This window comes from Oncorhynchus masou, chromosome 31, assembly GCF_036934945.1.
Source record: "Oncorhynchus masou masou isolate Uvic2021 chromosome 31, UVic_Omas_1.1, whole genome shotgun sequence".
NCBI lineage: Eukaryota > Metazoa > Chordata > Actinopteri > Salmoniformes > Salmonidae > Oncorhynchus > Oncorhynchus masou.
This window is the reverse complement of record NC_088242.1, coordinates 29,161,821-29,184,004: the sequence shown is the minus strand read 5'-3', so window position 1 is coordinate 29,184,004 and position 22,184 is coordinate 29,161,821. Positions and strand designations below refer to the sequence as shown.

The 22,184-nt window shown below is 43.6% G+C and overlaps 1 protein-coding gene across 2 annotated transcripts; it reads right to left on the bottom strand.

Moving 5' to 3' along the window:
• Nucleotides 1-374: 374 nt before the first annotated feature.
• foxk2a (forkhead box K2a) lies at nucleotides 375-16,795 on the bottom strand. Of its 2 annotated transcripts, none has more exons than XM_064950637.1 (9): nucleotides 16,309-16,795; nucleotides 13,696-13,890; nucleotides 11,278-11,428; nucleotides 10,437-10,583; nucleotides 9,910-10,103; nucleotides 2,691-2,893; nucleotides 2,335-2,595; nucleotides 2,031-2,225; nucleotides 375-1,874 (listed from the first exon to the last, which is right to left on the bottom strand). In XM_064950637.1, exons 1-9 carry the CDS (start codon nucleotides 16,587-16,589, stop codon nucleotides 1,666-1,668), a joined length of 1,836 nt encoding a protein of 611 aa, XP_064806709.1. In that variant the 5' UTR covers nucleotides 16,590-16,795; the 3' UTR covers nucleotides 375-1,665. The 2 variants fall into 2 exon arrangements, with proteins under 2 accessions (XP_064806709.1, XP_064806708.1); XM_064950636.1 differs by having other exon boundaries at nucleotides 375-1,877; nucleotides 16,309-16,794.
• Nucleotides 16,796-22,184: the final 5,389 nt, after the last annotated feature.

Genomic DNA, 22,184 nt, shown 5'->3' with positions numbered 1-22,184 from the left:
CCTACTTCCCTAGAACTAGATTAGTATTCCCTAATCTCAACACCAGGCAGAGATGTAAACTATCTGCTTAGCAGCTGTTTCTCTCCAGTGTTACAGAACATACCTTGGGCCCCTAAAGGACCACTGCATTAGGAGTTGAGGAATATACGATTTGGTGATGTTTCCAGCATTGTCACCCAGAGATGCCTTGCAAAAGGATGATTGATCTCACTGTGGCTGGCTGCTGAAACAAACAATCACCGCCTCTTCAGGGCATCTCAGGTTGAAAACAATGTTCTTTGACTGCTTGACAAGGCGACAAACATTCCGTATCAGTCTCTGGGAATGAGCCATTAGCAGAGACAGAAATACACAGAAGCGGTACGACACAGGACGAAGGTTTAAATTAATTTATATATATATATATAAAAAAAAGAAAAAAATGCATTTTACTGAAGCCAAACAAACATCACTTGTTTTTCCTCATGGAAACATAGAATACCATCTGAACAGAAACAGCCATTGATGACAATGAAAACAGAAGAAAGGAGGGGAAGAAATAACTCAAAATAAAAGAGTAAGCGCAGCACTGTTCAGAATCATACAGTATAGCATTGATTCAGTCTTATTTTTCTTCAGTTATCTGCTCATGTACATTCTCTAAATTCAGTAACATGCAAGCATTGATGAAGCATACAGTCAAACACGCATGGAAATATACTTTTATCTTATAGGATATTTTGTTAAAATATGAAAAATCTAGATGTACAGCGATAAAGAAATAAGTAATATTTTGACAACAGAAAAACAAGTCACTCCATAGTGTTTTCTTGAAGGAAAAGGGGACTACATTCAGTTCACTGAACAGAGTCCACGCCCCCCCCCCCCAAAAAAACACAGGATTCCACAATATCAGGTGACGTAAGCTGTTTTTGACCCCACTTCTAGTTTTTAGTATGGTTATTACTAAATAGATGTGTGTGCCTTGGGAAACGGGTGGTACACTCAAAGAAGATCCTAGGATTCAAGTGTATCTACTCACGACTGCATTAGATAGGTTGACATGAAGGCTAGCTGCCAGAGATATAGGGAATGGTTCCCCAAACACATTATTTTACAGAATACACTACTGTTAACTGTCTTAGGTAATTTCTTTCCCAAAATTAAGAGCTTGCCTATAATGCTGCCGGGATGATGCCATTGGCTACTTCCCTCTCTTGGGGGTTGTGTCCTGTGTAAAAAAAAAAGTAAAAAAAAAAGGAACTTTCCAATCAGCAGTGGAAGGCTTGGTGATTCTGGTGGTCAAAGTCCAGAGGTCTGTTTTGATCTCATTTACATTTTTATAGACTTAATTTACATTTAAACGTTATCAAGACTTACTGTGCTTCACTTAAGGTTTAGTTGTCGTTTGTATCTCAAACAGGGTCACCTCTAACAACTTCTAATTTTCCTTTTTTGTTTTTGTTGCTTGTCCTTGTTTTGGTCTTTTAGTTTTTGCATCATATTATTTTCTGCTTTTTATACCAATGGGTGGGTGGTGGTCTGTGGATCCATACCTCGTTTTCTTTTGGCACCTTGGAGTAGAGGATAAACGTGGTTTCGAGTGGGAGTCCGGTCGTGGGAGTGAGAACAGAAGGGACGGGATAGTAGAATAGTAGAGCTCATTAAGGAGAGGGGTCAAGACCTCTACTTATCGCCAGCCTTTTCACTAACCCCATTGTCCCCGTCTCCGCTTATGCACGAGTTGGTTACAATGGGGGCTATGCTCTCGCCCCCCTCCTCAGTTTTGACCCTCTTGGGTTCGGGGTGGTCGGCCAGCTCCCCATTTTGCCTCTTGGTGGGCAGCGATGCAGAGGCCGAGGCATGGGCAGCCAACAGGTGGAGGGGGTTCACCACTGCTGAGAGAGGGGATAGAGAGGGAGTTTCACTACTGGATTCCTAGCAGGCCTGACATAAACAAGCAGTACAGAGTGAAAAGGCTGGTGAAGTAATTTTAATCTGCCATTTTTAAAGCTTCATGGGTGTTAGGTGCCATTTTGAAAATGTCTCACCTGTGTTAGCAGCAGTAGTGATGGGAACCAGGTGAGTCCCGTTCTGTGTGATGGCCTTGATAGGAAGCCGATGCTGGCCCAGGGGAGGTTGTTGCACGATGGTAACTGTTAGGGGTGTGGCCTGGGAGGTCTGGATTATGCGATTGGCCCCGCCTATAGAGGAAGTAGTGATGGCTGGGACAGACTCCACTTTGACTGGGAAAGAGCGACAAACACTTTGCAATATAAGACTACAAATCTTAATTTATAAAAGGGACTGTTACAGCAAAGAATGGAAAAATGTACTGTAAATCAGTCTCCCCACCTTTGACCCCATTGTGGTCTCCCCCTCCGTTCTCCTGCGGTTCTGTTTTCAGCGTAACAACTGAATTCTGTGTGGCAGCGACGGTAGCCATGGTGACCATCGGAATCTGTTGGAGTACGTGCACTGTCTGCATGATGGGGGCAGAGCTTACAGCTGTTGTCATGACAGGCGTTGCCATGGTGTAGGTAACAGGCTTCATTGTCGTCTGGGGCAACTGTCGCTGCATGGCGATCAGCACTGGCTGGCTGTTCAGAGGGGAGCCTGTCAGAAACAAGCGTCAGAGGTCAGACACGAAATGGAGTGGTTTACCACCAACCATCAGAGTTGAAAAAAAAAAAACTTCCAACATAACTCACCAGTAGCACTCTTAGCGAATTGGGCCTCCTGGATGACAGCTAGTTTGGGCTGTAGGGCAGTGGCCGTGGTGGGAGCTGTGGCCCGAGCTGGCTCTGGGTCCATGGGGACAGGGGAGCCCTCCCTGGATAGGCTTTCTGGGGTCTGCACACCACTGGAGTGGGCCGACAGCCCCCCTGTGTGGCTAGGAGAGGCCGGGGCACTCCTGAAGGGAAGACAGCAGGAAGACTATTAGAATGATGCAAACGTGAAAGTGTGTGCTGTCATCTGTGTGCGCTGTCATCTGTGTGCGCATACCAATAAGAAACATCCTCCCCAGAGCCCATTGACTTATTTAGAGCTCAGTAGCCTTTGCAAGTTCCCCAAAAACCTGATGTTCCGGTTTTAGAGTTAACAAGGCGACACTACATATTTTTTTCAGTTTTCGTCAAGACAAGAATCTAGGGGATCTGGTTTCAAAATGTTTATTTTACACATGGTATGTTAGGTTAAGAGCTCAGTGTCCCAGACAGACAGATTAAATTATTTACCTGCAGTGCCTAACTGAGCTTACAGGGGGGCATGCCATTTCAAACTACAGTATATATACACACAGTGCATTTGTAAAGTATTCAGACCCTTTGACTTTTTCCACATTTTGTTACCTTACTGCCTTATTCTAAAATGGATTAAATCGCCCCCCCCCCCCCTTCAATCTACACACAATTCTTTAATGAGTCAGACGGGAAGGATATACTCAACACCCGAACAGGCCCTCATCCCCGTCATTCGCTGGAGAAAGAGATTTCTTGGAAAGAGATCGGGGTGCCTTGTGAGGATCAGGCGATGAGTGGCTAACCTGCCTTTGCCATCCGTATTGTCGTCTAACATTCAATCGCTGGAAAATAAATGGGACGAACTGAAAGCATGTATATCCTACCAACGGGACATTAACTGTAAATATTTTATGTTTCACAGAGTCATGGCTGAACGACGACATTAAGAACATACAGCTGGAGGGTTATACCCTCCATCGGCAGGACAGAACAGCAGCCTCTGGTAAGACAAGGGGCGGGGCCTATGTATATTTGCAAACAACAGCTGGTGCACTATATCTAAGGAAGTCTCAAGGTTTTGCTCGCCTGAGGTAGAGTATCTCATGATAAGCTATCTATCTAGTGAGTTTAATCATCTGTATTTTTCGTAGCTGTCTACATACCACCACAGACCAATGCTGGAATTAAAACCGCACTCAATAAGCAAACAGGAAAACGCTCATCCAGAGGCGGCGCTCCTAGTGGCTGGGGACTTTAAATCAATTTTACCCAATTTCTATCAGCATGTTAAATGTGCAACCGGAGGGGGAGAGATTATCACCTCTAGACCACCTTTACTCCACACACAGAGACATGTACGGAGCTCTCCTTCACCCTCCATTTGGCAAATCTGACCATAATTCTATCCTCTAGATTCCCATTTACAAGCAAAAATTAAAGCAGGAAGCACCAGTGACTCGGTCTATAGAAAAAGTGGTCAGATGGAGCAGATGCTAAACTACAGGACTGTTTTGCTAGCAAAGACTGGAATATGTTCCAAGGTTCTTCTGATGGCAATGAGGAGTACACCACGTCAGTCACTGGCTTCAACAATAAGTGCATCGATGACGTCGTCCCCATGACTGTATGTACATAGCCCAACCAGAATCCATGGATTACAGGAAATTGCACTGTGCTTATAAGAAATCCCACTATAGCCTCCGACAAACCATCAAACAGGCAAAGCGTTAATACAGGACCAAGATCGAATTGTACAGACTACAAAGGGAAGCACAGCTAAGAGCTGCCCAGTGACACGAGCCTACCAGATGAGAAAAATAACTTCTATGCTCACTTTGAGGCAAGTAACACAGAAACATGCATGAGAGCATCAGCTGTTCCGGACGACTGTGATCACGTTCTCTGCAGCTTGTGTGAGTAAGACCCTTTAAACAGGTCAACATTCACAAGGCCGCAGGGCCAGACGGATTACCAGGACGTGTACTCCAAGCGTGCGCTGACCAACTGGCCAGAGTCTTCACTGACATTTTTAACCTCTCCCTGTCGGAGTCTGTAATACCAACATGTTTCAAACAGACCACCATAGTCCCTGTGCCCAAGAACACTAAGGTCACCTGCCTAAATGACTACCGACCCATAGTACTCACTTCTGTAGCCATGAAATGCTTTGAAAGGCTGTTCATGGCTCACAACAACATTATCCCAGAAACCCTAGACCCACTCCAATTTGTATACCACCACAAAAGATCCACAGATGATACAATCTCTATTGCACTCCACACTGCCCTTTCCCACCCGGACAAAAAGGAACACCTATGTGAGAATGCTATTCTTTGACTACAGCTCAGCGTTCAACACCCTAGTGCTCCCAAAGCTCATCACTAAGCTAAGGACCCTGGGACTAAACACCTCCCTCTGCAACTGGATCCTGTAAGTCTTGACGTGCCACCCCCAGGTGGTAAGGGTAGGTAACAACACTCCTCCAGCCTGACCAACGGCAGCTCCTACCAGGACAGTCAGCTGGCGCCAAGCAATGTCAGCATGGGAGAGCTAGATTTTATCACCCAGAACATTATAAAGTCTCACCTGGAGACCTGTCAATACACAGCAGATGAGCTCCAGCAGCTGGCCTGGCAAATACACTCCTACGATGACAACACGCTGATCCTCAACACGGGGTCCCCTCAGGGGTGCGTGCTCAGTCCCCTCCTGTACCTGTTCACTCATGACTGCATGGCCAGGCACAAGGCCAACACCATCATTAAGTTTGCCGATGACGTCAGTGGTAGGCCTGATCACCGACAACGATGAGACGGCCTATAGGGAGGAGGTCAAATACCTGACCGTGTGGTGCAAGGACAACAACCTCTCCCTCAACGTGACCAAGACAAAGGAGATGATTGTGGACTACAGGAAAAGGAGTACCGAGCACGCCCCAGTCTCATTGACGGGGCTGTAGTGGAGCAGATTGAGAGCTTCAAGTTCCTTGGTGTCCACATCACCAACTAACTAACTAACTAACATGGTCCAAGCACACCAAGACAGTCGTGAAGAGGGCATGGCAAAACCTATTCCCCCTCAGGAGACTGAACAGATTTGATATGGGTCCTCAGATCCTCAAAAGGTTTTACATCTGCACCACCAAGAGCATCCTGACGGGTTGTATAACTGCTCAGCCTACAACTGCCAGGCACTACACATGGTGGTGCGTACGGCACAGTCCATCACCAGGGCCAAGCTTCCTAACATCCAGAACCTCTATACAAGGCGGTGTCAGAGGAAGGCCATAAATTGTCAAAGACTCCTGCCACCGTAGACAGACTGTTCTCTCTGCTACCGCACGGCAAGCGGAACCGGAGTGCCAAGTCCAGGTCCATGAGGCTTCTAAAACAGCTTCGACCCCCAAGTCATCAGACTTCTGAACATCTAATCAAATGGCTACTCAAACTATTTGCATTGACCCCCACCCCCTTTCTACTCTTATCTATGCATAGTCACTACCTACATGTACAGTTGAAGTCTCCGACTTTACATACACCTCAGCCAAATACATTTAAACTCAGTTTTTCACAATTTCTGACATTTTATCCTAGTAAACATTCCCTGTCTTAGGATCACCACTGTTTTAAGAATGTGAAATGTCAGAATAATAGTAGATAAATCATTCTATTTTACCTTCTATTTCTTTCATCACATTCCTAGTGGGTCAGAAGTTTACAGACACTCAATTAGTATTTGGTGGCATTACCTTTAAATTGTTTAACTTGGGTCAAACGTTTCGGATAGCCTTCCACAAGATTCTCCACATAAGTTGGGTGAATTTTGGCCCATTCCTCCTGACAGAGCTGGTGTAACTGAGTCAGGTTTGTAGGCATCCTTTCTCGCACACACCTTTTCAGTTCTGCCCACAAATTGTCTATAGGACTGAGGTCATGGCTTTGTGATGGCCACTCCAATACCTTGACTTTGTTGTCCTTAAGCCTTTTTGCAAGTATGCTTGGGGTCATTGTCCATTTGGAAGACCTACTTGCGACCAAGCTCTAACTTCCTGACTGATGTCTTAAGTGTCGCTTCAATATATCCACATAATTTTCCCTCCTCATGATGCCATCTATTTTGTGAAGTGCACCAGTCCCTCCTGCAGCAAAGCACCCCCACAACATGATGCTGCCACCCCCGTGCTCCACGGTTGGGATGGTGTTCTTCGGCTTGTAAGCCTCCCCCTTTTTCCTCCAAACATAACGATGGTCATCATGGCCAAACAGTTGTTTTGTTTCATCAGACCAGAGGACATTTCTCCCAAAAAGTACGATCTTTGTCCCCATGTGCAGTTGCAAACCGTAGTCTGGCTTTTTTATTTGTACCCGTTTCCTCCAGCATCTTCACATGGTCCTTTGCTGTTGTTCTGGGATTGATTTGCATTTCTTCCACCAAAGTACATTCATCTCTAGGAGACAGAACTCATCTCCTTCCTGAGCGGTATGACGGCTGCGTGGTCCCATGGTGTTTATACTTGCGTACTATTGTTTGTATAGATGAACGTGGTACTTTCATGCATTTGGAAATTGCTTCCAAGGATGAACCAGACTTGTGGAGGTTTACAATTTTTTGTCTGAGGTCTTGGCTGATTTCCTTTGATTTTCCCATGATGTCAAGCAAAAGAGGCACTGAGTTTGAATGTAGGCCTTGAAACACATCCACACCTCCAATTGACTCAAAGTATGTCAATTAGCTTTAGAAGCTTCTGATAGGCTATGACATAATTGTCTGGAATTTTCCAAGTTGTTTAAAGGCATAGTCAACTTAGTGTATGTAGACTTCTGACCCACTGGAATTGTGATACAGTGAATAATAAGTGAAATAATCTGTCTGTAAACAATTATTGGAAAAATTACTTGCGTCATGCACAAAGTAGATGTCTTAACCAACTTGCCAAAAATACATTTTGTTAACAAGAAATTTGTGGAGTGGTTGAAAAAGGAGTTTTAATGACTACAACTTAAGTGTATGTAAACTTCTGACTTCAACTGTACATATTACCTCAATTACCTTGACACCAGTGCCCCCCCGCACATTGATTCTGTGCCAGTATCCCCTGTACATAACCCCGCTATTGTTATTTACTGCTGCTCTTTAATTATTTGTTATTCTTTTATAGATTATTTGTTATTTTTTTATAGATATTTTCTTAACTGTATTGTTGGTTAAGGGCTTGTAAGTAAGCATTTCACTGTAAGGTCTACGTCGCATGTGACAAATCAAATTTTATTTGAAAATACCCCATAACGAGAAAGAAAAAACAGGTTTAGCCATTTTTGCAAATGTAAAAAATAAAAAGACCCTTTACTCAGTACTTTGCTGAGGCACCTTTGGCAGAGATTACAGCCTCCAGTCTTCTTGGATATGACGCTACAAGCTCGGCACACCTGTATTTGGGGCGTTTCTCCCATTCTTCTCTGCAGATCCTCAAGCTCTGTCAGGTTGGGTGGGGATCGTTGCTGTGCAGCTATTTTCAGGTCGCTGTCTTGGCTGTGTGCTTAGGGTCACTGTCCTGTTGGAAGGTGAACATTTGCCCCAGTCTGAGGTTCTGAGCGCTCTGGAGCAGGTTTTCATCAAGGATCGCTGTACTTCCGTTCACCTTTGCCTCGATTCTGACTACTCTCCCAGTGCCTGACGTTGAAAAACATCCCTACAGCCTGATGCTGCCACTACCACATTTCACTGTAGGGATGGTGCCAGGTTTCCTCCAGACGTGATGCTTAGTATTCAGGCCAAAGAGTTCAAGCTTGGTTTCATCAGACCAGAGAATCTTGTTTCTCATGGTCTGAGAGTCCTTTAGGTGCCTTTCGGCAAACTCCAAGTGGGCTGTAATGTCTTTTACTGAGGATTGGCTTCCGTCTGCCCACTCTACCATAAAGGCCTGATTGGTGGAGTGCTGCAGAGATGGTTGTCCTTCTGGAAGGTTATCCCATCTCCACAGAGGAACTCTGGAGCTCTGTCAAAGTGACCATTGGGTTCTTAGTTACCCCCTTCACCAAGGCCCTTCTCCCCCGATTACTCAGTTTGAGCAATATGCACAACTTCTTCCATTAAAGAATGATGGAGGCCTCTTGTGTTATTGGGGACCTGCAATGCTGTAGAAATGTGTTGGTACCCTTCCCCAGATCTGTGCCTTGACTCAAGCCTGTCTCGGAGGTCTACAGACAATTCCTTTGACCTCATGGCTTGTTTTTTTCCTCTGACATGGACTATCAACTGTGGGACCTTATAAAGACAGGTGTGTGCCTTTCCAAATCATGTCCAATCTAATGAATTTACCACAGGTGCACTCCAAGTTGTAAAAACATCTCAAGGATGATCAATGGAAACAGCATGCACCTGAGCTCAATTTCGAGTCTCATAGCAAAGGGTCTGAATACTTATGTAAATTAGGTACGTTTAAAAAAAATAAATGTGCATACATTTCTAAAAACCTGGTTTTCGCTTTGTCATTATGGGGTATTGTATGTAGAGCGAGGAAACAAATATATTTAATCAATTTTAGAATAAGGCTGCAACATAACAAAAGGTGGAAAAAGTGAAGGGGTCTGAATACTTTCCGAATGCAATGTATATGAGGGAAATATACTGAGTGTATAAAACATTAGGAAAACCTTCCTAATATTGAGTTGCACCCCCTTTTGCCCTCAGAACAGCCTCAATTTGTCTGGGCATGGACTCTACCAGGTGTTGAAAGCATTCCACAGGGATGCTGGCCCATGTTGACTCCAATGCTTTCCACAGCTGTGTCCAGTTGGCTGAATGTCCTTTGGGTGATGGACCATTCTTGATACACATAGGAAACTGTTGAGCGTGGAAAACCCCAAATGCGTTGCAGTTCTTCCCACACAAAATGGTAGGCCTGGCACCTACTACCATACATACCCCATTCAAAGGCACTTAAATACTTTGTCTTGCCCATTCACCCTCTGAATGGCACATGTGCACTATCCATGTCTCAAGGCGTAAAAATCCTTCTTTAACTTGTCTCCTTCCCTTCATCTACACTGTCTGAAATGGATTTAACAGGTGACAATCACCAAGGGGTCATAGCCTTCACCTGGTCAGTCTGTCATGGAAAGAGCAGGTGTTCCTAATGTTTTGTACACTCAGTGTACATGGAAATATCAGAGTAGCTGAGTATTACCTAGATGAGAGGGGCCCCAGCGGGGTCCTGAAGCAGGGTACCCCCCTGGCCCTGCGTTTCCTGAACGCCTGTTCACACAACTTGCCCTCTGATGAAGGGTCGATCCTCCAGAACGATCCCTTACCCGGTTCTTCCTGAGACCGAGCCACTTTGATGAAGTAGCGGTTCAGAGACAAGTTGTGACGGATCGAGTTCTAGAACACAAAAGAGAGAGATAGTATTCATTACTATGGAAAGATTATGGCAGATTGAGATTCTGGAACAAGACAGAAGTGAGAATGATGGAATTGTAGAACACCAGGGAGAGAGACAGAAGGGGGGGGCGAGAGAAACAATGAATCAGTTTCTGGAACACAAGGGAGGAAGATGTAAGCAATCGAGTTCAGTTCAAAAACACATGAACAAACAATTGTGATGGATGAAGTGAGACAGGATAACTTAAAAAGAAGCTGTTTACTTCGATGTCAGTTTGTCTCTCATTCTAAGAAATACCACAGCAGCATGAAATACAGGGTGGATTCACCAACCTGCCAGCCTTTGTCTGCGGTCCTGTAGTAGGGGTAGTTCTTGGTGATGTGTGTGTAAATCCCATTCAGAGTCAGCTGCTTGTCGGGGGCCATGGTGATGGCCTGGACTATTAGTTGGGCATAGGAATACGGTGGCTTGGAGTCATCCTGAGGATAGAACAAATGGTGAATTGGGCTTTATTTCAAGCTACAGATATGGCAGCATTTAGATTTTTGCTATAATTGCATGTGCTTATCTGGGTCAATTTCAAAAAAAATAAAAGGGTTTGGTTTTGTGGGAACTTGTGTGAGGAACATGAAACTGAAAACATGTTGGAAAACAAGTAGAGCCCCACCCTCCCCCTATTTTACTAGCGTTCACCAGGGTTCCTCACTCAAGTTTATATTTTCCCGAATGTTTCAACGGACTTCATTGAGTAACCCACCCCAGAGAACCAAAACAAATCCAATGTGTTCCGTCACCCTGGGCTCAGGGATGTATTCAAGAGGGTGCAACAGAACGTTGAGACAGAAACGTATTGGGTAGAACAGATACCACTGTCTGTCAGGTAGAACAGGGAATAGTTTAGCTCTTTTAGTCTCATTTCTATTTGCACCGTTCTGAACGCTTCACTCTGCCGACTCACCTCAGGACTAGGAGTGCATTTCAACTGTCTACTGAGGAATCCTCTTCTCATATACTTTCCTTCATCAGTACTGGTCTGTCAGACGTGGCCTGGTCTCTCATTTAGTTTCCATTATACTGCCTTGACTGATCTTCTCTTTTTCATATCAGTGTAAAGGAAAGGAGACAAGGAGAGGAAGCCACTTCAGATGCATCCCTGAGTTGCTGGTGTCTCACCTTGGGGCTGTCTCCACCCGAGCCGTCCTTGTCGTCTGTTTGAGAGTTCTCATTGACGAGGTCAGCGGTCAGCACGCGGCCCATCCTATAGCCAGACAGCCCCGCCCCTCTGGGACTTGACGGACAGGAGTTTGGACAGGAGTTGGCGGCACTGTGGGGGACGAGAAACAATTTAAGTGAGACAGTGGGAGAGAGCATGGTAATCCTGCGATGGCAAAAAAATAAAATATCTAATAAATAATGAAACATGTTTAAATAATGCAAAAACAAAGTGTTGGAGAAGAAAGTAAAAGTGCAATATGTACCATGTAAAAAAGCTAACGTTTAAGTTCCTTGCTCAGAACATGAAAACATATGAAAGCTGGTGGTTACTTTTAACATGAATATCTTCAATATTCCCAGGCAAGAAGCTTTAGGTTGTAGTTATTATAGGACTATTTCTGTCTATACCATTTGTATTTCATATACCTTCGACTATTGGATGTTCTTATAGGCACTTTAGTATTGCCAGTGGAACAGTATAGATTCCGTCCCTCTCCTCGCCCCTACCTGGGCTCGAACCAGGAACACGTCGACAACAGCCATCCTCGAAGCATCGTTACCCATCTCTCCACAAAAGCCGCGGCCCTTGCAGAGCAAGGGGAACAACTACTTCAAGGTCTCAGAGCGAGAGACGTCACCTATTGAAAACGCTATTAGCGCGCACCCCGCTAACTAGATAGCCATTTCACATCGGTTACATTATCCTAATCTCGGGAGTTGATAGGCTTGAAGTCATAAACAGCTCAATGCTTGAAGCACAGCGAAGAGCTGCTGGCAAAGGCACGAAAGTGCTGTTTGAATTCATACTTACGAGCCTGCTGCTGCCTACCACCGCTCAGTCAGACTGCTCTATCAAATAATAGACTTAATTATAACACACAGAAATACGAGCCTTAGGTCATTAATATGGTAAAATCCGGAAACTATCATTTTGAAAACAAAACGTTTATTCTTTCAGTGAAATACAGAACCGTACCGTATTTTATCTAACGGGTGGCATCCATAAGTCTAAATATTGCTGTTACATTGCACAACTTTCAATGTTATGTCATAATTACGTAAAACTCTGGCAAATTAGTTTGCAACGAGCCAGATGTCCCAAACTGTTGCATAACCTGACTCTGCGTGCAATAAACGCATGAGAAGTGACAATTTCCCTAGGTTTAATATTGCCTGCTAATCTGGATTTCTTTTAACTACATATGCAGGTTTAAAAAATATATACTTCTGTGTATTGATTTTAAGAAAGGCATTGATGTTTATGTTTATGGTTAGGTACATTCGTGCAACGAATGTGCTTTTTTCGCAAATGCACTTTTGTTAAATCATCCCCCGTTTGGTGAAGTTGGCCGTCTTTGTTGGGAAGAAATAGTCTTCACACAGTTCGCAACGAGCCAGGCGGCCCAAACTGCTGCATATACCGACTCTTGCACAGAACGCAAGAGAAGTGACACAATTTCCCTAGTTAAAAGAAATTCATGTTAGCAGGCAATATTAACTAAATATGCAGGTTTAAAAATATATGCTTGTGTATTGATTTTAAGAAAGGGGTTATTGTTTATGGTTAGGTACACATTGGTGCAACGACTGTGCTTTTTTCACGAATGCGCTCGTTAAATCACCCGTTTGGCGAAGTAGGCTATGATTCAATGATACCGTGCCTTGTGAAAGTATTTGCTACCTTTTGCCACATTCCAGGCTTCAAACATAAAGATATAAAACTGTATTTTTTTGTGAAGAATCAACAACAAGTGGGACACAATCATGAAGTGGAACGACATTTATTGGATATTTCAAACGTTTTTAACAAATCAAAAACTGAAAAATTGGGCGTACATTAACAGGCACCGCATCGATTATATGCAATGCAGGACAAGCTAGATAAACTAGTAATATCATCAACCATGTGTAGTTAACTAGTGATTATGTTAAGATTGATTGTTTTTTTATAAGATACGATTAATGCTAGCTAGCACCTTACCTTGGCTCCTAGCTGCACTCGCATGACAGGGAGTCCGCCTGCCACACAGTCTCCTCGTGGAGTGCAATGTAATCGGCCGTGATCGGTGTCCAAAAATGCTGATTACCGATTGTTATGAAAACGGCCCTAATTAAAAATCGGCCATTCCGATACATACATACACACCAGGAGTATTCAAATCTAAGCCTGGGGGTCCGGTACTGCTGGTTCTGTTCTACCTGATAATTAATTTCACCCACCAATTGAGAAAGGTCTAAATCCGTCCCTGATTAGGGGGAGAGAGAATAAAAAATAAAAATAAAATTCAGCATTGGAACTCGCGTCGAGGTCCAGATCTAAATAACCATGCAATTTGCTCTGACCGTTTCATGGCTCCAACTTCACTCCAGTCTCACCTGAGGGTGCCAGTGGGTGAGGGCAGCGGGCTTATGAGGTGGGCGATGTTGTCTGGAATGTTGATGGTCAGCGGCGCCATCTGGTGCTGGACGGGCTTGACCGGTGACTCCGACACGTTCCTACGCTCCTTCTTATCGCTGGACAGGGCTGTGAACGTGATCTTAATGTTGGTGCTGGGGAACCGGAAACAGCACCTAGAGAACAAAGAGTGAGAGGGAGGGAGAGTCAGATAATATCAGGACATGACAAGTGCAGGCCATCCAGACTCACTCAACAATTGTGAGAATGTCTCTTTCATTATGCATATTGACTGCTACACACCAGCAGTGAAGCTATGGCCATCTTTGCACACAGTCAAAACAAGCAGCGCAGCTCTAATAAACCAATATGGGCCAGAAGAGTTAGCCATTAAACTGGGTTTATAAATGGATGGCCATCATGACACTTACATAACAGGTCTTATTATTACATGGGGGTATATTTGGACCATATCATCTGCTCTGGGACCAGCTGACTGGCCTGCTGTGACATAGGCCTAGTTGATATTTCAGACCTCATAGAATCAGAGTTGTAAACAGGTCTACTAATCAAGACTATTTCAAACCCCCCTACTTCTACTGGCCATTTCCTACAGGGAACATTTGGAAAAGTTAGCAATTCAGCTTGATCTAGAAACCATACTGACGATAGAAGCATGAGGTAGGTATAGTTTGTTTCTACATGATGCTGCGCAAACATTGCAACACATCAGACTTGAAATAACGCTGAGAATGAGCACGGCCCATCGCAAAAGTACAGGTAACTAGCTGAAGGGCCTTCAGAAAGTATTCAAACCCCTTGACTTATTCCACATGTTGTTGTGTTACAGCTTGAATTCAAGATGGATAATAATCTATCTACACACAATACCCCATAATGGCAAAGTGAAAACATGTTTTTAGACATTTTTGAAAATTAAACACAGATATCAAATTGACATAAGTAGTCACACCCTTTTGCTATGACACTAACTTGAGCTCAGGTTCAAGTCCACCTGTGGCCAATTTAATTGCTTGGACACGATTTAGAAAACAACACACCTGTCAATGTAAGGTCCCACAGTTGATAATGGTATATTTTCTGCTCTGACATGCACTAAGTCCAAGGAACTGGCCGTAGAAAGATTTGTGATGTGGCATATATTTGGGGAAGGGTATAAAACTATTTACTGAGTGTTGAAAGTTTCCAAGAGCATAGTGGTCTCCATCATTGTGAAGTGGAAAAAATATAGAACTACTCAGACTCTGCCTAGAGCTGGCTGTCTGACCAAACTGAGTAACCAGGCAAGAAGGACCTTGGTCAGGGAGGTGACCAAGAACTCAATGATCCCTCTGACAGACCTACAGTTCCTTTGCTGAGATGGGCTAACCTGCCAGAAGGACAACAGTCTCTATAGCACTTTACCAATCTGGGCTTTATGGGAGAGTGGCCACTCCTGAGCTGAGAACAAGGCACATGACCACATGTGATGGGTTTGCAAAAAGACTCAGAGCCTAAGGAAAAATACTCTGTGGTCTGATGAGACAAATGTAACGCTTTGGTCTGAATGCAAAGCTCTACATCTGGAAAAGGCACAGCTCATCGCACCATCCCTCCCGTGAAGCATGGTGGTGGCGGCATCATGCTATGGGGATGCTTTTCAGCGGCATGGACAGGGAGACTGGTAAGGATAGAAGGAACAATGAATGGAGCCAAACAAATGCATATCCTTGATGAGAACCTGCATCAGTGCAAATTACATTTGACTAGGGTGAATATTTACATTCCAACAGGACAGTGACCCCAAGCATACAGCCAAAGCAACACTGGAATGGCTTCAGAACAAGAATGTGAAAGTCATTGAATGGCCCAGCCAAAGCCCGGCCTTTAATCCCATTAAATATGTTGAAAGACTTGAAGATTGCTGTTCAACACCACGCCCCATCCAATTTAACAGAGCTTGAGAACGTCAACGTCTGCAAGAAAGAATGGGAGAAAAATCCCCAAATCCAGATGTGTAAAGCTGATCCAGACATACCCAAGACGACTCAAAGCTGTAATCACCACCAAAGGTGCTTCTACAAAAACATTTGACTCAGGGGTGTGAATACCTATGTACACGAGATATTTCACTTTCAGTACATTTGAAAACATTTTCACTTTGTCATTATGGGTTATCTAGATGGGTGACGGAAAAAAAAGATTAATTTAATTCAGGATGTAACAACAATGTAGAATAAATCAAAGGGTTCGAATACGTTCTGAAGGCACTGTACATATTCCCCCAAACACTGTACTAGCAAGAGATATTCACACAAATATATGCACGCTTAGCAATTGTATTAAATGTTAAATGACAACATTTTCAGGTTGTTTCGCGAAACCATTCTATGCAAAGAAAACAAGCGTTGCCAGTTGACATTAGCTAGCGGCTCACTAACGTTTGGTGGGGACAAGCGCCGTGTGTTACTTGACACAACACGTGCGGCGACGGGGGAACAAAACAATAACAAAGCGGAGGTCAGAATATAGTCACATTTACGTAAGCTAGCAGTTCTATCTCGACATAAAATGTAAAATACTACCCATCTTACATTCGTGGGAGCTGCAGAGGTGGAGCCCCTCGTCTCTGGAACACCCCATCCACAAACACCCCGTTTTTGCCGAGGCATCGGAGGTAGAATTCCCCGCTACCGGTGCCGTCTTCACCGGCGGTGAAAATTTCGAGGTGCCGGCGAGAGATGAAACTGGAGTGGCCCATGCTAACGTCCACCGAGCCCTGCGATGAGTTCCGTCCGATGGTCGCCGACCTCTTCTTCATCAGGTATTCGAATTCTCGGCCCTCAAGCCGGGCGACTGCCGACCCCATCGCCATCTTCTTGGGGGTTCTAATGTTGAGGCTGTGTGCGGAAAAATATAATTGGAGAGCACTTTAAATTTGGCAGAGTTGAGAATTTCAGAGATTTCGTAAAAGGGAATCCAATTTTAAACAGAGAATAATTTGGACAGGAACGTGCCAGATCGGGGACACAGCGGCTCCAACCCACCGCCGCGACAGAGAGAAAGAGAAGGGACAACAGCCAACCAAAGGAGGCCAAATGGGCGGAAAAGAGGTTACTGATGGCTCAACGATCCAATCACTTCAAAGATTGGGTAGGCAAATAAACCGTGCTTACCAATGACAATCACATATAAATACTGGGGAAAAACAAGGTTGATTGCACTGTAGGCTGACACGCAAATCGATGGCTGAATGTAAACTATGGTATCCGAAAATTACGGAATGGACTGAAGTTTTGTAAATGGGTAGTTGATTGCTAAAACAAAAGTTATAATAAATAAATAAACTTCTAAAATGTAATTAAAAAACATATAGTTGCAATAAATTATGTCTTAACAATTCAAAATATTGTGGCCACCGTGGATTTGAAATGTATATCCAATTTATGTCGGTGCTTTGAATTTGTCCTCTGCTGTGACTATAGCATCACTATAAATGTTAATATAAAGGTTTAATTATTAGTTACTCCTTATTAGTTACTTCTGTATTTAAAATCAATCTCACCTGCCCCCCTGGAAACCTACAGCACCCAATGCCACAGGAAGGCCTAAAAGATCACCAAGGACAACAACCACTCGAGCCACTGCCTGTTCACCCCCCCCCATCAAAGCTGGGACCTAGAGACTGAAAAATAGCTTCTATCTCAAGGCCATCTAACACAGAGAGGCTGCAGCCTACATAAAGACTTGAAATCATTGGCCACTTTAATAAATTAATCACTAGTCACTTTAATAATGCCACTTTAATAATGTTTACATCTTGCATTACTCATCCCATAAGCACACTACCGTTCAAAAGTTTGGGGTCACTTAGAAATGTCCTTGTTTTTTAAATAAATAAATAAAATAATTCACTCCTATCTTAATCTTAGTCTGTTCAGACCATGTGCTCCATCAATGGCTTTTGTACTTCCCAGTGGCGACCCATCATTCAGGGCAGGTGAAAGCCCCACCTTTTTAGCTAAAACAAAAACAAAACAATAACAAATAAAAAAACAATAACAAATATTTGTTAAACAATGCAAAAAATATGTAAAAATCATTGAGTTAACAAATACAAACTTGGTCTCTGTTTTGATTTCTTGGGTAAGTCACCTCCAAAATGCAGGTGTTTCAGCCTAGTCTATTGGTTAACTATTTAACTAACTATTTAGCAGTCTTATAGCTTGGGGGTAGAAGCTGTTCAGGGTCCTGATGGTTTCAGACTTGGTGCATCAGTACCCCTTGCCATGCGGTAGCAGGGCGAACAGTCTCTGTCTTGGGTGGCTGGAGTCTTTGACAATCTTTAGGGCCTTCCTCTGACACTGCCTGGTATAGAGGTCCTGGATGGCAGGGAGCTCAGCCCCAGTGATGTACTGGGTCGTACGCACTACCCTCTGTAGCGCCTTGCGGTCGGATGCCAAGCAGTTGCCATACCAAGCAGTGATGCAGTCAGTCAACATACTCTCAATGGTGCAGCTGTAGAACTTTGTGCAGGGGGTGTGCCGTGATGTGGCTTGAAGTGACTCGTGACATATTTAATGGACAGCGGTGGATTTTGAACACACAACTCAACCCTTCCCCCCTTTTTCCCGGTTTGGGTTTGGTAAAGTTGTATGGGGTGAGGTAGGTCCTGATCAAAGTGCTCCTTCTTGGAACAGATGATTTCTTCTTGGACATTTTAAACATAATGAATTGACATCCTCTAGTAGTACTTTTTACTATTCTGTTGTTGGGTCACATGATTCAAATTCAAATAGTCGATCCTGCCGTGTCTTCTATGCAGCCGAGCAGCCTTTTAGTTTACAAATCGTAGTACCCACAATGCTTCAGGCGACTCGAAATGTTATGGAGGTCAAATACAAAGGTGTGGATATTAGAAATTAGCCTTGATAGTCCATATTTAATTGCCTATTAATTCACAAGACGTGTAGATGACCGACTTGACACGGTGTCATCGTTAAATGCCCGGTGCTTAACTCTTTATGATTGCAACATGAACGAGCGTGTCGCATAGAGAACGTTCCATGTGGCATGCATGCGCTTTCGTTTATCGATGACATCATCACATAGTGGCGTTGCATTCAAGATCAACTCGGTCTCTAAACGTTTTACTGAAATGTACAAGTTGGGAAAACCAGCTAACTACCTTCTTTTGAATTTCACATTTAGAAATCTCTAGATACACATGATGTGGAGTCGAGTCAGTTTGCCCTTTTTTTGTCACTGAAAATATTTGTACATGTGTATGTGTGTGCAGGGACGGGTACTTGCTGACATTCCTTCATAATTGTCTCTGCACTGCTGTGATCAAGACTAGGTTCATGCATATCAATAGTCTACTAAATGAGTTGCTGTTTATAATCTCCTACTTCCTTTGCACTGATTTGAAAACGAAGGAGTGAAAGCAGAACATTTGATGCTCTCAGATCTGCGCAAGTGAAGGAGGGGTCATGAGGTGCAAGCAAACAGCTAGACGTTGCACATTGCAGCAACTTCAGTCTGTTTTAGAGACAACACTGCCATCTAGTGTTTATAATGTATATAGTGCATGTGGTGTCACTAGTCTACTTTCTTTGAGGGCCAGACAAGGGAAAAAGCCTGAACAAAGTATTTTATAGTGTGGAATAATTCACCTCTTATTTGTTAATATTATTCAGAACCATCACTTGTGTTTATAATGCAGTAAAGCATAAGCCAGGTGTTTGGCAAGGTCTGAGGTTTTAGCAGGGATCAATGAAATGGCATCACCACAGGGGACACCAGAGGGCCACAGAAGTGTCAACTGTTGGCAGAGTGGTGGGCTGTCTGTAGTCAGGTAGAACTGAATCCCAGCTCTCTTTGTTAACACGGACGTGCAACACGGTGTTAAGTTCGCTTGCCGCAGTGTGTTAGCACTTGATTCAGTGGTTGGCACCAGATATTGGAAAGACTCAGCGGTATACACATGCTTGGTGTGAACTGGAAACTTAACCCCGGGGGAACAATAGGGGCATTTCAACACCTGTGTGACATGTCAACTGCAGCCTTGATTCTGTGGAACTAGCCCCAGGAGATGAATTAGTAATGCACGCCTGACACATTTACAAATTGCAGTTCAGCTAAACACAATGCCTAAGTGCCCTATGGCAAGCAAGCCGGGCCTTTATGGCACAGGAAGTAGAGGTATGTTGTCTTTGGCACACTGTTAGGCTGAAGTGAAATACTTTTTAGAACATGGCCGTTGGTATTTACCATCAATATCCATCCACTTGTCGTTTTTTCCCCTCTCTTTCAGATGACAATCCCAAATGCCCCCAACAAAAAAAATTGTGGGTGAGCAGAAATGCTCTGCTTAATATCACCAAAGTAACATTTTCAATCTTATAAAATAGCTGAAGGAAACTGAAACTAAAAACGACTAGGCCTACATTATTTCCCCCGAGTTGTTGGCAGTGATCATGGTTATTTCTCCAGCATCCATTGTTCATGTAGAGAGAGATTATCACCCAGCACATGGGTGCGTCTGTTTGCCACCCTAAACCAGTTGTGTCACATTCTACAGTACAACGGAAGGTTTACTTTGGTACATGGCTGGCAACATTTATCTGTCCATAAAATCTGGTAAATATTTGATCAGACCAAGGCAGAAGAACTTCCTTGTCATTGTGACTTTTCTTGGTGGGAAACTCAGTTGTTTGAAAAAGGTAATTAGGAAACAAGTCATCCTTTTCCCCATTACACAGACCCATCATTGTAGAGAGCATTCACTGCCCCACTCCAGGAAACGATACATTTCAGTAATTTAGCAGACGCTCTTATCCAGAGCGATTTACAATTCCGGTTTACGTGCCTTGCTCAATCGCACATTGTCACATTTTTCACCTATTAGGCTCAGAGATTGGAACCAGCGACCTTTCGGTTACTGGCCCAACGCTCTTAACTGCTAGGCTACCTGCAGCCCTCCTGACAAACTGGACATACCCAGTTGGTTTTTATCAGTCAGAGTAACTGAACTCTCAGATTTCACAATAGGAAAATCACAAGAACAACTTATTTCAAATGTAAAGTAACAGTGCTTTAAAAAAAAACATCTAAAAAGTCAAATGCGATTGTACAATTTAATTCAGTGTATTCTTTTTAAAAGTTGATAAACAAAATGCACAGCCTCGAAAAAAATCATATCGACATGATACAAAGCGAGGAGTCCCAGGAAGCCAAAACACAAGCTAATCTCTCACGTTTAGGTGAAAGTCTTCACCTTGTTGAGTCAGTGTAAACGTCACCTAATGATCCATTATTAAGTACTGCAGTTCCAGCAAAGAATGATCACTTGAAAGAGAACATAATACATTAAAGTATTGAAGTACTTACTCCAAAACAAATGTTTATACACTAAGCTTTTTGACAACATTGTAGACTTCATTTAAACCCAGAAGTCCTATCGAGATAATATATTAAGACAGACCTGAGCAGAAGGAAACAGTTAGCAAATCTATAATTCTCTCTTTGTGGAACAATGTCAGAATAACACACCTAACTCTAGCAGAGATTGAGTAATTGATGTCCAGGGTGGATCCTCGGTCTTCAAAAGTGCTCGATTGTAAATACATTTTCACTCCATGTCCATTTCTGTCCCACTGGCTAGACTCATCACCAGTCCACACCCCCACCACCATCTCTCTCCAATCCCCAGAAGTAAGTCACTTGGGCAGAAAGTCGTCCACAGCAACCTCCAGGTTGCCTACATACCAGAAGATCCAGAAGAACAGGCTGAGGAAGATGATGATGGGCCCAGAGAAGACCAAAAAGTCCCAGAAGCTGAAGGGTGCAAAGATGCCCAGGAAGAACAGGATGAGGCCCACAACATCCAGGAAGATGGCGATGAAGAAGAAGAGAAGGCAGCGGCCCAGGTACTGAGTGTAGCCCATGGTGGAGAGAGTGTCGTGAAGGTATTTATCCTCCTCCTACCACTATGTAAATACCACTTCTAATGATTCTGTGGCTGCTAGCTATTTCCCTTGCATTCACTGTAACAAGATCATTTCAATGTTTACACTAGGATAACTACTCATACATATATCCCTGTACTTTCTCTGCATTGTTCGGGTAATCTACCCTACAGTGCATCTGACTGAATGAGGAAGCAAGAAAGAGGTGTTTTATAAAAGGCCCGTGTAGGCTACATTCCAGTGAGCTTGATCTATCACACTTCACATCTCACATAGTTCCCATAGCGGGACTGCTGCCAGGGGGAACATGTGCGTTAGTCTCACTAACGATGACAAAAAGGTTCAAATGTTCTTCTTCCATCTCTGTTGTGGGGGTTTTGGACACATTTCCAGTTCATAAACATACCACATTCCAACACTAGAGGTTGGTTGGGCACTTATCGTATGCCCTACAGGTGGCTTCAAAGGTTGGAGAATATTAATGTTTGATAGACATGAGA